The following is a 14,572-nucleotide window of genomic DNA, read 5'->3' as shown; positions in this document are numbered from 1 at the left end:
TAGTTGAATTGGGTCAGAAATTTGTCACAACGCAATATAGTAATTAATTCTTCTCTCATGTCATTCATATGGTGTTTTCTTGTGCTTTTCAGTGCGTTTTGTACCCATGGAAATCCCTGACAAAGTCTGTGATTGTCAAACACTGTCATTAAGTGTCAAACCAGGGAAGACTGTGGCAGTGATCACAATGAATGGTAAGAATGTAATGAACTTTGGTCCTGATTGAAATGTTTGTTTAATAAGATCTGTCTCTTCTCAACAACTCCCACATGTTGCCATACATTGTTAGAAGGAAAAAAAATCACATGAACATCGAGTGATGCATTCTGCGTTAGAGGGAAAAAATGATTATCTAGGGCAGTTAACATTACAGTGGATTTCCATTTTTTTTTTTCCAGGACGCCATGAGCTCAGCATGCCTGAGTTGGTATGTGAAACAGGCCAGGTCAGTTGGATTGCTGGAGTTGATGACCTTCTTCGAAGTGACTACTGGCCAGCTACCCTTCACTTCTCCACCATTTTTGCCATTGTTACTTTTATTTCATTTGAAGAAAGTAAAATGGTTGCACCAGGACTGTCCTGTCAGGCATTTTTAAGAATGCTGGATCGGCGAACTGTCCGCTTTGGCCGTGTGAGTATTGAAGGTCTTTGTCCCATGTTATTTATTTGTATATCTTTGTTGAAAACTGGTGTCCTTAAAATGCATTTGTTTTAGTATCATTGTTTGTAATTTCCCTGTTGATGTTTTTTTTTTATGATAGAGTGGACAGATCTCAGCTGATAGCTTTTTAAAGAGTTTTTTTGAGTGGGAGGCTGTTCAATTTGAGGTCAACAGCATCTGCAAGGAGGAGCCCTTCGCCTGTCCTGCTTGCAGCCCGGACATGCTTGCAGTTTCTGTTGATGGAAACCGCAAGCATTACTGCTTCAAAAATGCAGCTAGGTACTTCAAAGTATATATATAACTTCACAGTGTTTAAATTAATAACAATGTAAGTCTTTTAACCCGAGAGTGTGAGATATCATCACCTGTCCCTTTGTTTTATTTAGATCTGAGGAACAGGCCATCTTTGAAGGCGTCTTCATAGCAAAGGATGAAGACGTCTCAAAATTTGTCGACTACATACAGAGCACAACCAAACATGTAATATTGCAGACTGTAATTATATATGTTCAGGAATACAATTGTGTTTTATGGAAGTGTTTTTTGAGGTCCGTCTTTCGACCGTTTTAATGAATAAATTTTCATATTGTAGGTCTCTGGGAGAGGTATTTGTGGAGGGGAGTGGTCAGCAGCCAGAGAGACCTCCCAAAGATCTGCCAGCAAGCTAGATGAGGAGGGACTGGAACTTGCAGTCTGTTGGCATGGAGTGCTCCTGTGTGCCCTCAATATGTACAGAGGAGAAATTTTTGCCTATCCCCTGTACTTACAAAATAAGCTAGAAAATAGGCAAATAACATTTTTTTGCATGGATGTGACCTGCAAGTACTGGCCCTACCTCCAAAGAGTCACAAAAAGCTGCCCAGAGCTCCAGTATCTTTTAAACATGAAGCCCTTCCTCTCAGTGTTTCATGCCAAAGCCCATGACTTCAAGTGTGAAGTAAGTAACAATTAGCATCAGACAAAATGACTGTCTACATCTCAATATCAGCACTGAGAAGTTATAATTGGCATTGTTTTTGGAATATATTTTAAAAAGGTGAAATGGAGTGGGGCATATCAGGAGGGGGCTGGGTTGACACTTGACGAGGAGGTGGAACAGTGCAATGCCTTCCTCTCGCGGATAGCAGTGACCACCAAACATATGTCAAAAGGAGGTGAGGTGAAAACCGTAGAAACTCAGGTATACCAAATGGTACAGGATAGAGGTAACACATTTTCTGTTACAGGACGCACAGACATGCTGACACACATGGCCATGCGCTGGAATCAGCAAAAGTTTCACAACCTGGCCACCTCACTGTCCCGCAATCTGAAAGTAATAACGTTATATCCTTTATTATTACATAAGTATTATTTGTCCTTTCAAGTATGAAATATTATTTGATAGGAATAGTTGGGGATGTGAACTGAGTGTTTATTTCATTATTTTTATTACCTGTGATTGTTTGTGACTGTAGACCTCAAAAGCTCTGGAAAACCAGCTGCAGAACCTGGAGTCCATGAAAGCCCAGTTGGCAGTGACTGAGAGCCAATTGGAAGAGTGGATCAGCGATGTGAAGGAGTGGGCAGAAAGTAAGAAAACTGTTCATGAAGCTTTCAGGGTTTAGTCTGATACTTTGTAATTGATACCTGTTCATGTTGAAATACACAATAATGTTATGTTGACACATGACATCCGGTTTAATCTCTTAAAATAAGGTATGGTCTCTGTAGGCTTTCATTTGAGAGCAAGCATGGAACACTCAGTTTTGCAAGCCATTAACTTATAATGCCATTCGAGAATTAAATAAAATTAAGATTGAATTGCACTGATATTGTAAGTCACTGAAGTGCAAAACAAATATACCCTCTCTACAGCAAAGACCAACACCTTGACTGATGCGGATGCCTTGGCAAGCAGGATTGAGTTGCTGGTGGCAAGTATCAGGAAACGTTCCCAGCGTCTCTACAAAGATACAGACAGCAACAAAGGTCGTGCCAGGATCCGCCGCAAAATCAGGGAGGAGAAGGGGATCCTGAGTTCTGTGGTTGAAAAATACAACAAAATGGGACCAAGTACAGGAACTCTGTGTTTGGAGACCATTCTGTCTCAGGAGACAGCTTGGCCATGGCAACGACCACAGAGTGGTGTGTACACTAATAAGTTGACTACCTTCAGTAAATGTAACAAGTACAGAATACCTACATTGCCTTAAATTGTTCTGTAAAGCCATAAAACTTTGTGAAGCCTTTGAATTCCTCATTATGAATTGACCTTTTTATGGAAGTATAACTGTGCCATCAGGATTTGAACATGAATTTCTAACTCTGAATTTTTTCAGCATCGAAATTGGACTTTGAATATTAAAAAACATCGAATTTTAAGCGCTGATTGGTTATTCTCCCCCTTTTATATTTGTCCATGTTGAAATAAATTCAGTGTAAAAAAAATCAACATCTCAAAAAATCCAGTCGAAAAAAAATTAGTGTTAAAAAGAATTCAACATAAAGAAATATCTATGTCTCGAGAATTTCGGTGCCAGAAAATTCAGTGTCAGGAAATTCAGTGTCAAAAATAATCCAGTCTCAACATCCGGGTAACCAAGGGGAAGCAATCGATCCCTTGGTCAAGTCGTACAACGCTCAGCCAATCAGGTTGCGCTCCACTGGTCTTATGACACCATGACAGTTTCGAGTGAACTATGTCGACCAACTCCAATGACGCGGCTTTGGTAAGCCTGTTTATGCTATTTGTCATTTGTGTTTTGAAAATTGCATTATAGCTATGACTTAACATGCTGCACGTTAACCGGCTATTTTGAACGATAACAATACTCAACTTTTATTACGTGGCGTTCGCCAAAACTGCGTCAGCAGCTTGCTAACGGTACGTACATTGTGTTTTGGGGCAACACGGATGAACGTTTTTGATTTGAGGAACAACGATGTCGTTATCTGATTGTTGTAAACAATCGCTGGGTTATCTGGCAAGTAATGACAATCTCGGCCTGCTAAAACTTCTTCGCCGTGGTGTGGGGCCGCTGCGGTAGCTCACCTCGTAGACCCGGTGTGTGTTAGCCTCCTGAGCCTCGCAGATTCGAGTTCGTTCTCACTTAACGGGACTGGTTTATCGTGTTGTTTATCTGACACAGAAGTGTTTTTTACTGAAATATCATACCATGTGATGTTTCTTCTGCTGAGAGTTGAATGAAGATAATTTTGGGCATAGTTAAGCATGTCTAATAACCCTGAATTAGTGTCTTTTCCCAAAGAAATACATAATATTGTTTTCAGAATCAGAATCAGAATCAGAATCAGAATCACCTTTATTGGCCAAGTATTTTCAAGAATACAAGGAACTTGACTCCGGTTTAAACTGCACTCTCTCAGTACAAATGTGGATAGAATTACAAGAGTAGAAAAATAGAGTTTAAGTAGTAGAAAAAGAATAATAATTATTACAATATTAAATAAAAAACTCTGCACAGAGTAAATACAAAAATATATACACAATTTAAGTTAGGAAAAAATAGTGCACTGAATAAATGTCATAAAAAAATGTGCAACTTGCAACAGGGAATGGAAGATGGATGTGCAATAGAAACAGAAACAGAGAGACTGTGGCTGTACATGAGGTATATGAGTTTTTTTAAAGCAGGTTAAGTGTTCATCAGAGTGACGGCCTGGGGGAAGAAACTGTTCCTGTGTCTGGACGTCTTGACGCACAGAGCTCTGTAACGCCGACCAGAGGGGGGCAGTTTAAACAGTTTGTGTCCGGGGTGTGAAGGGTCTGCAGAGATGTTGCCAGCCCGCTTCCTGGTCCTGGACCTGTACAAGTCCTGGATGGAGGGCAGGCTGACTCCGATGATTTTTTCTGCAGCCCTGACAGTTCGTTGCAGTCTGTGCCTGTCGTGTTTGGAGGCTGAGGAAAACCAAACCGAGATGGAGGAGCACAGGACAGACTGAATGATGGAGGTGTAGAAGATGATGAGCAGGTCCTGGGGCAGGTTGAACTTCCTGAGCTGTCTGAGGAAGTACAACCTCTGCTGTGCCTTCTTCCTGATGGAGTCTATGTGGGAGGTCCACTTCAGATCCCGGGAGATGGTGGATCCCAGGAACCGGAAGGAGTCCACAGTAGACACAGTGTTGTTCAGAATGGTGAGGGGGGGCGGAGGAGGGGGGTTTCTCCTAAAGTCCACTGTCATCTCCACAGTCTTGAGCGGGTTCAGCTCCAGGTGGTTCTGACCACACCAGAGGACCAGCTGTTCCACCTCCTGTCTGTAAGTGGCCTCGTCACCATCCTGGATGAGACCAATGATGGTGGTGTCGTCCGCAAACTTCAGGAGTTTCACAGAGGGGTCCCTTGAGGTGCAGTCATTAGTGTAGAGGGAGAAGAGCAGTGGGGAGAGCACACACCCCTGGGGGGCGCCGGTGTTGACTGTCCGTGTGCTGGATGTGATGGACCCCAGCCTCACCTGCTGGGTCCTGCCAGTCAGGAAGCTGGAGATCCACTGACAGGTGGGGGGTGGCACAGAGAGGTGGGAGAGCTTGTGGTGGAGGATGTCAGGGATGATGGTGTTGAATGCCGAGCTGAAGTCCACAAACAGGATCCTCACGTACGTCCCTGCAGAGTCCAGGTGCTGTAGGATGTAATGCAGTCCCATGTTGACTGCATCCTCAGCTGACCTGTTTGCCCGGTAGGCAAACTGCAGGGGGTCCAGCAGGGGTCCTGTGATGTCCTTCAGGTAACTCAGCACCAGGCGTTCAAAAGACTTCATGACTACAGAAGTCAGGGCGACGGGCCTGTAGTCATTCAGTCCTGTTATGGAGGGTTTCTTTGGGACTGGGATGATGGTGGAGCGTTTGAAGCAGGAGGGCACCTCACACAGCTCCAGAGATCTGTTGAAGATCCGGGTGAAGATGGGGGCCAGCTGGTCCGCGCAGGCCCTCAGACATGAGGGGGAGACACCATCAGGTCCTGGAGCCTTCTTGATCTTTTGTCTCTGGAACTGCTGGCACACATCCTCTTCACGGATCGTCAGTACGGGTGGGGTTGCAGAGGGGGGGGAGCTGTCCAGGGGGGCAGGTAGTCTTTTGTTGATGGGATGAGTGGGGGGTGTGAAGGAGTCTGTTTCAAACCTGGTGTAAAACAGATTCAGCTCCTCAGCCAGATGAGGGTTCTCCACAGGGTGGGGGGATGGTCTCTTGTAGTTGACGGCCTCCTGAAGGCCCCTCCACACCGACACAGGATCGTTAGCTGAGAATTGTCTTCTCAGCTTCTCAGAGTAGCTCCTCTTAGCTGCTCTGATCTCCTTTGTCAGTGTGTTCCTGGCCTGCTTGTACAGGAGCCTGTCCCCACTTCTGTAGGCCTCCTCCTTGGCCTGGCGAAGCTGCCTCAGTTTCCCAGTAAACCAAGTTTTATTGTTGCTGTATGTGCGAAAGGTCTTGGTTTGCACACACAGGTCCTCACAAAAACTGATGTAAGTCCATGAATGTCTGTGGCTGCAGCTTCAAAGACGCTCCAATCTGTGCAGTCAAAACAGGCCTGGAGCTCCTGCCTTGACTCATCCGTCCACTTCTTCACTGACTTCACTACAGGCTTTGCAGATTTTAATTTCTGCCTGTAGGTAGGAATAAGGTGGATCAGACAGTGATCAGAGAGTCCTAAAGCTGCACGGGAAACAGAGCGATATGAGTCCTTTATTGTGGTGTAGCAATGGTCGAGAATGTTCGCGTCCCTGGTGGGACACGTGACGTGCTGTCTGTATTTTCGGAGTTCATGGCTGAGGTTTGCTCTGTTAAAATCCCCTAAAATGATGAGCAGGGAGTCTGGATGCTTCCTCTCCACGTCTGTGATCTGGTCGGCGAGCTGCTGCTGCGCCTCTGTTACGCACGCCTGAGGTGGAAGGTAAACACTGACCAGCACAAACGAGGAGAACTCCCGCGGTGAATAAAACGGGCGACAGTTTATGAAAAAGGATTCCAACTGGGGGCTACATGTCCTCTTCAACACTGTGACATCTGTACACCAACCTTCGTTAATATAAAAGCATGTTCCGCCTCCCCTCGTCTTCCCTGAGAGCTCCGTTACGCGGTCCGCGCGCAGGAGCTGGAAGCCGGGCAGATGTAGAGCGCTGTCGGGGATGTGTTCACTGAGCCAAGTTTCAGTGAAACACAGGGCGGCGGATCTGCCAAAGTCTGAGTTTTTCCTGTTGAGGAGCAGCAGTTCATCCATCTTGTTTGACAGAGAGCGGACGTTGGCCAGGTGGATAGACGGGAGCGCAGTGCGTAATCCCCGCTGCCTCAGTTTCACGAGCGCGCCTGCTCGCTTCCCGCGCCGGCGTCTTCTGTAAACTCCATACAGAGCTGCTGCTCCTCTGACCAAAACATCTGTAAAGTTCCCTGGTTCAGTGAAAACCGGTGGAAAAATTGTACCAGATGTCAGGCCAATGTTTATGAGCTCTTCCCTGGTGAAAGTGACCAGAGAAGGAGAGCAGAGTGCACTGAAAAAACACAAAAACGCACAAAGTACGAGAGAGCGCAGTACCGAGGCGACCATCCGCGGCGCCATCTAGATAATAGTTTTATAGCTTGTTTCAAATTGTTGTATAATGTAGGACGCATATCTTAAGTGTTCACCCTTTGGAAACCACAGTAGGGTCACCATAATTATAGTGCAGTAACGAGTAACTTTGTAAAATGTATTCATGTTCTCGTTCTGCCAATTTTTAATGCTCCTCTTGCTTTTTCTGCATTGTTGCAGGGCAGTCATGCTGATAATATTTTACAGTCAGCCAACCGCCTTTTACAACTACTCAACTCATCAGGTCAGCAGGGTTCAGCAAGTGTTGGAGTCACAAATCAACAAATGAGGTTTAGTATTGAAATTTACTTTGTGTACATATGGCTTATACTACTCATACATTTTAGATGTATTGATTATTAATAGATTTTCTTGGATACAATTCTGCAGAGAACAGAGACGAACAGAACCAGTTCAAATGGAAATGACCAGGTGAAGAAAAGTTTGTTTAAGTTTAAAACATAAACTTCTCACTTAAGGCTAATATTAAAGTAATTATGAAATGAGCGAAGTTATAGCAGGACTTGATAATACATAATCTTCTAATAATGTCACATATGGTTGTAGTTAGTGTTTTTTGTTTGTTTGTTTTCTGTAGGTCCTTTCCAGGTATTTTCACCAGGGACAGGGGAAAAAGGCGATTTCCCACAGCAAGTCCTGTTCCTGCCAGGAGGCCTAGGCCACTGGATGTGGCTTTCTATTTGTTGCCAAAGCGATGTGAAAAAACTCCAAAAGAGGAGGAGCAAATAGTCCATATGCATGCAGGACTGGGCCGTAGGACTGCTCATCTAGATGAAAGCACAACACATGAGGAGGTAAAAACATGCAATTGTTAACTTAGTATTGTAGGTTTTGAAGTTATATGGATTTTTTAGAATTCCATGCAGTGTTATTGATGCTCTTCATGATTTCAAGTTTTGACACTATTTTTGGGAAAGATTATATGTGTATACATTTTTTGCTTACAGTTATGTGATGCCCTCAAAGTTTTATTCCCAAAATTGGGGTCAGTTACTGGTGGGTGGCTGCTCTACAAACCTTCAGGTAGGCCAACACTAGTTTGTGTGATACTGGTACTTTTTCATAAAACAAAATACTTAAAATGTATTCTTCACAGTAACCTCTATACTTTGAACTCTGCATGTTTAATATCAAGCATATCTGAGCTGAGGTCAGAGAGCGCAGACCTCCACCAGCACCACAGTCCTCACTCAGATTGTAATTTTCACCATTAATGTTAGTCCTACCTTTATTTCATCTAACTATTTAAAATCATTGACTATGAAAACATACCATTAGCAAGTGGATTCATAATCATATCTAATTTAGTTCAGTGGTTATTCAAAAAAATTGCATTTTTCATCATGCTGGATCCAGACGGTGATCAGGATCACTCCCAAAATGTAATCATTTGTTTCTTGTCCCAATCCTGACATTTCCTGAAAATTTCATTGAAATCCGTCCATTTTTTTTTTTTAGATATGTAACGAACAGAGAAACAAACAAACAGATGCTGATTATTGCATAACTTCCTTGGCAGAAGTGGGAAAAAACAAAACAACAAAAAAAAAACACCTGGTTTGTTTTAGGTTACTTCTTCAGCCTGGTCTGTTCTGATGACATATTTAGGTGCTTTGACTAAATGTTTGGATTATCTAATAACTTTTGATTGTAATGTAATCTTCCACTCCTGCTATCTGTAGGTGGATGGGGGAGCCGACAACTCAATCTTGTGACTCCCAGTGATACTGGCTATACTGGCGTGATGCTGAAATCTTTAAGTCGTGGGTGTAAAAACCTTTACATTGCCCCAATCCAAGAAGAACTCAGCACAAACCCCCTGCCACTAACTGATGTAGCATTCAGCAACATGCCAAAAGCCACATGTCAGAAGTGTGGATTAGAAGTTCCCCTTCCACTCCTGACAGAGCACATCAAATCTTGTGACGTCATGGATTTCTGTAGCGACGATAACCTGGCCAATGGGGAAACCAGTCGGCTTGAAGAGAGACAGTGTAAGAACTCTTAATGTTCAGCTTTTGTGAGTATTGGTATTGAAAAAACAGAAACCCCTTTTTTGAAACTCTTCTCAACCTCTAATCAGCAGGTGTGCAGGAATGTCCTGTCTGCACGAAGATGATTCCTACTGATATCATTGAGGTACATACTTCCTCGTGTGTGGAAAGGTATCTATGTACTTTTTATTCTCATTGTCTTTTCAGTCTTTGTCCTGCCTATTCTACAGTTGTAACAAAAATAATTTTGTGAGGGTAGAAGGGCAGGGAAAGAGGTGACACATGAAAGCGTTACATTTGAGGGAGACCAAGAAGCAATGCCTGGACCATCCAGATCTTCTACAGCTATTACAGATGGTAGGTGCTGTTCAGGCTTAGCAGTAGCATAGGAAAGTTAAGGAAGATATAATGTTACATCTGAAATTTTGAATTCTTTTTGCTGTCTCAACAACAAATATTGGTAATGAAACAACCTTATTTCCTTTGTTTTCATATTAGACTGGTTAACCATCACTGACCCCAGCAAGGCCATTTCTCAGTGTGCTGGCAGTTCTCTGCGTAATCATGATACAGAGAGTCCCTTACTTCTCAGCATGGACATCAGAAAAAGCCTTGAAGAACAGGACATGGCACTGATCTCCTTCTACAAGCGGCCTAATGTGGAATGGGGACGACCCCTCAATTGCAAACTTGAAGGTAGCTTCAGTTAAAAGCTACAATTGTCAAAATCTAACTCACTTATTTACCTTGTGCTTTTGCTACCAAAATTGACATTGTTTTACAGGAGATACTGCTATTGGAGAGGGCGTAACCCATTTTTTCTTCTCAACATGCATAGAAAAACTGAAGTCAGGGTTTTGCATAAATTTTGGTATGTATTTTTTTTTTTAGCATTTTCAGCATTGTCAAATTTCTAAAAGCTCCTCTTAATGTTGGCCAGACTATCACCAAAATAAAATGCAGTTTCTGAGGAATCACTCTCATACACACCCAGGGGAAACACAAATGCGGACAGAGCCATGTTCATTTCAGTGTATCGCCACATTTATTCTGTGGTCTCAACATCAACAAAGTAACAACACCACAAAGCTACAGTGCCACCTATGGACCAAACTTAGTATAGCACTTCTGGTAATCCAATATACTACAAGGCCTATTTCTTCTTATTGTTCTTGATTAATGTTTTTTATGTCTTAACAGCAGGTAAAAAGCTTACACGTCTTTTTGAGGGGGAGCCTGGGCATTTAGTCCCCTCAGCTTCTCACTTTCTAGTGGAGAGTGAGATGTTCATGATGGCGGGGAGAATGATAGGCCACTCCTTTCTTCATGGAGGACCATGGGTGCGTCTCAAAGCTCCAAAGTTCCATCCTTCCTTCCTCCACTTGCGTCGTTCTCTTGCGTCTTAGTCCCTCCCACCAGAGATGCATGGGAGAGACGCGAGGAAATAAAGAGAGGAGAGAGCAACGGAGGAGATTCGTTTTATAGAGCAATGGGACATCCTCTCCTTCGGAGCGTCACATGAAGCGACGAGTTTCAGTGATGACGGCATCAGCTGATCACCTCTGGATCATCTGTCAGTCAGCTCTAACAGCTGTTTGTGCGTCTGGGCACGTGCGCTGTAATAACTCTGATCAAACAGAAACAGTAACAGAGATTTGTCTGTTCTTTTAACCAGTTAAACACACACGTAACCATAAAGAAAACTTGCTCTCTGTTTATTCTGTGTGCTGTTTAGAAGCTCACGGATCACTTTTCCGGTAAAATGCGTAATTGTGAGATTATTTATGAATTATTTATCCTTTATCTTGAGCCCATCTGATCGTGAACTCTGAAGCTTCAGAGTTTACGATCAGATAAAGTGGGTTATATTACTATCAATATGACCCACCTTATTGTGTCTCAGGAAGATATTATTGATCAGTCAGTTTTTTGTATTAATCCTCTGATTATATTGATTTGATGATGGTTGTGTTCAGTGTTTTGTGATCTAAACTCACAGCAAACCCTTTAATACCAGATTTATGATCAGTTTCTGAACGATCCTCTGTGCCCGTCTTCAGCTCGTCTTTTCTCTCATTAAACTCCGTTGTGTTTGTGAAGTTTCATGTGAAGTCTGAGCTGCTGCAGCGTCCAATCAGAGAGTGATATTCCATATGGGGGCGTGTCGGTCAGTGAAAAGACTTCCGCAAAGCCGGCTCTCGTGTCTCGTCGATCATAGCTCCTCCGATCAGTCTCCTCTCTCCTCTCTCCTCTCTCCTCTGAGCGCAATTATCGCTTTGGGACAGTCTTCAAAATGGCGACTGGGAAAGTACTTCCGGTGTCGTGGAGGAGATAGGATGGAGGAAGCACGAAGTTAACGCATTGAGACGCACCCCAAGTCTTCAGGGACTCAGCCCTGCTTTTGTACATATTCTGCTTGGTGGGAGTCCTGACACTGCCACCGTTACATTGGAGGACTGTCCAGACCTGGACATCAGGGAAACAATTAGGCTTGTATGTTTAATTAAAAAACAGTTTTCTGTCTTTCGGTAATACGTTGTACAATGTGGATACCTTTTTATTTGATCAATCTTTATTTGTATAGCGCCAATTCATAACAAGTGTTATCCCAAGACACTTAACAGTAGAGCATAAAACTCTTCATTTTGTGGATACACATATAAACATATATAAAAACTAGTGCTGTCAGACGATTAAAAAAAATAATCTAATTAATTAGCGGATTTATTATTAATAAATCTAATTAATCACATTTTAATCTCATATCTGCTTAAAGTACCCTAATAAAGAATTTGAATTCTAGGATATTATAAAATTTTTGTGCATGACTAATCAAATGAATACACTAAGAAGTGAAGATTTATAAATCCACATTTTTATTGGTGATTAAATAAAACAAAAGTCAGGGCAACTTGTCCAGAAAATTCTTAGCTCAATCAGGCAACTCAAATTTCACTTTCAGTGTGTTTCATAAATCAAATTCAAAATAAGAAAAAGGTTGAGGACATCCAGCAAACCAGTTAGGCCTGATGCATTATTAAAGAATGTAGTAAAAATATAGATAAACCAATTCAATAATAAAACAAGACTAAGTCTTAAATATGCCATTCCTGTTGTCACCTGGGCTTTGTTTTGTTTGACTAGAGACGCATGTGTGAAGTGACGTGCCACTGCCATGTACGAGTCCTCCTGCTGGCCAATATTAAAATGTTTGTGTGCTATGATTAATTGCGATACATTTTTATGACGCACTAATTTGTGGTGTAATTAATCTAATTAATGCACTAAAGTAACTGCCCTATAAAAAACAAAAACACATATGTATACAAATATATACTCCCAACACCAAAATGAATCCGTATATCCCTTTTATTGTGTATCCATTAGGAATGTGTGTTAATATCAGCAGAGTATTTGTATCAGCCCACAACATGCCATCACTAACTGCCATCTCTGGTATCCATTGTCCTTGACAAGATATTTTACATCCCTTATTGTCTTAAAGCTTGAAGGGGGATCCATACTGTCTGATAAAGATAAACAAAGCATCCAGGACTTGGCCTTTGCATGGGACCTCCCTTCCCTAACTGAGAACAACAGGAGGTGGCTTTTTGAGAAGCTGTTGATCCATGCTGTGAGTGAAACTTAGTTTGATAAATGTCTATCCAAACAGACTGTACATTTGTTTTTGAGTCTTTTGAGTTACTTTTTGGTAAAATAAAAAAATAAAAAATACTGCACTTTTTCCTGATGGTTTCTGTTCTTACTCTCTTTTTACTTTTAACAGGTAATAGGACGTGTGACACGGCAAATAAAACAGCTGAGACGAGGTCTTAAAGAGACACCATTGTGGACACTGATGACCAAAAGACCTGACACAGTGGCCCTACTCTTTCCTAAAGATGTGGCAGGAAATGTCTGCGCGGAGGTTGAATTTATTTTAATATTATCTTTGAGTGCTGTAGAAAATGTTTTTTATACCTTGTAGGCATCCATTACTGTCCATTTTTGTCTTGTTCTTGTTACTGATGTATTCCTATACATTACTTACAATTGACATCATTGGTATCAACCAGTTATGTTTGACCAAAGAGTGTAATGAGTATTGATTTAAGAATCAAAATTATTGTCTTAGTCATTCTATTTTCTTTTTTTCAACATAGGTACTTCTTCAGCGAATCACATGGCCTCGTGAGGATGACAGTGATGATGAAGACTGTTCCATCGAAACTAAGTGCCGCATGTCAGGCTATCTGCGACAGTTCATAACCAATGGTAAGTTTACTCGTCTTAAGAGTTTGTCTAATCTTCTGTTAAGTTAAGCTGTTTGTGCAATAGTTGGCTATTTATTCTAATGACTAATCATCACCCATTTGAATCTACTTCGTAGCAACACCAGCTGAACTCACCAACTTGGTGAAATTCTGGACCGGATGGGAGGTCGTACCACAGAGTCTCTCTGTGGAAATCATTGGGGGCAGATACCCCACATCATCTACCTGTTTTGAGACCTTGCGCATTCCAGGGCATTATAAGGACTACCCATCTTTCAAAAATGACATCCTGGCCTGTATTTGCACTTGTCATACTGGATTTGGTCTTGTGTGAGCTACATCTGGGCCTCAGTTTATGCTTATCAGACATAGTGGCTGAAGTTAAATGTTGTTTTCAAGCTTAGGTGTTCATTATGTCTTGAAGTTGTACAGATATAGTTCTCTTTCTTTTATCTCAGACATGTAGATTCTTCACGTACCTTGACATGTTTCGGCGGAAACTTCCGCCTTCCTCAGAAGTGTCAACAGATGATAGATATGACGTGTTAAATCAGCTGGTGTTATGGAGGTGTGACTCTCCTGTTAATTTTTCTGACGGGGTCACGCTGTCCATTCCCCTGAGCAGGACGCTGCTCCAGGTGTGTGAGAGCATGTATGCCCCCACCTCCCTGTGCATCGTCCCTGGGTCCCGTTTCCTGAATTACGAATAGGGAAGCCATTGAGATCAGGAAACAGGGCCCAGGGATGATGAACAGGGAGGTGGGGGCATACATGCTCTCACACACCTGGAGCAGCGTCCTGCACAGGAGAACAGACAGCGGGACGCGTGACCCTCCTGTCAGAAAATTTGACAGGAGGGTAACACCAGCAGATTTAACACGTCACACCTATCATCTGGTGACATTTCTGAGGAAGGCGGAAGTTTCCGCCGAAACATGTCAAGGTAGGTGAAAAATCTACATGTCTGAGATAAAGGAAAGAGAACTATATCTATGTTTTCAAGCTTGACCTTCTGATCCTCACTCTCTACATTTATAACTAGCAGGTATCTGCGTGAAAG

General features: G+C 42.5%; 1 protein-coding gene across 1 annotated transcript; it reads left to right on the top strand.

The window, feature by feature from the left end:
* Nucleotides 1-9,342: 9,342 nt before the first annotated feature.
* LOC141786446 (uncharacterized) lies at nt 9,343-14,222 on the top strand. Its single transcript, XM_074665094.1, has 7 exons — nt 9,343-9,409; nt 9,737-9,934; nt 12,744-12,872; nt 13,026-13,166; nt 13,402-13,513; nt 13,629-13,842; nt 14,138-14,222. The coding sequence occupies exons 2-7, from the start codon at nt 9,896-9,898 to the stop codon at nt 14,220-14,222; spliced, it is 720 nt and encodes a 239-aa protein (XP_074521195.1). The 5' UTR covers nt 9,343-9,409; nt 9,737-9,895.
* The last annotated feature ends 350 nt before the right edge of the window (nt 14,223-14,572 follow it).

Source organism: Halichoeres trimaculatus, unplaced genomic scaffold, assembly GCF_033239565.1.
Source record: "Halichoeres trimaculatus isolate MK-OKI-2021-1 unplaced genomic scaffold, fHalTri1.1 fHalTri1_scaffold_29, whole genome shotgun sequence".
NCBI lineage: Eukaryota > Metazoa > Chordata > Actinopteri > Labriformes > Labridae > Halichoeres > Halichoeres trimaculatus.
This window is presented reverse-complemented; position numbering and strand designations above follow the sequence as displayed.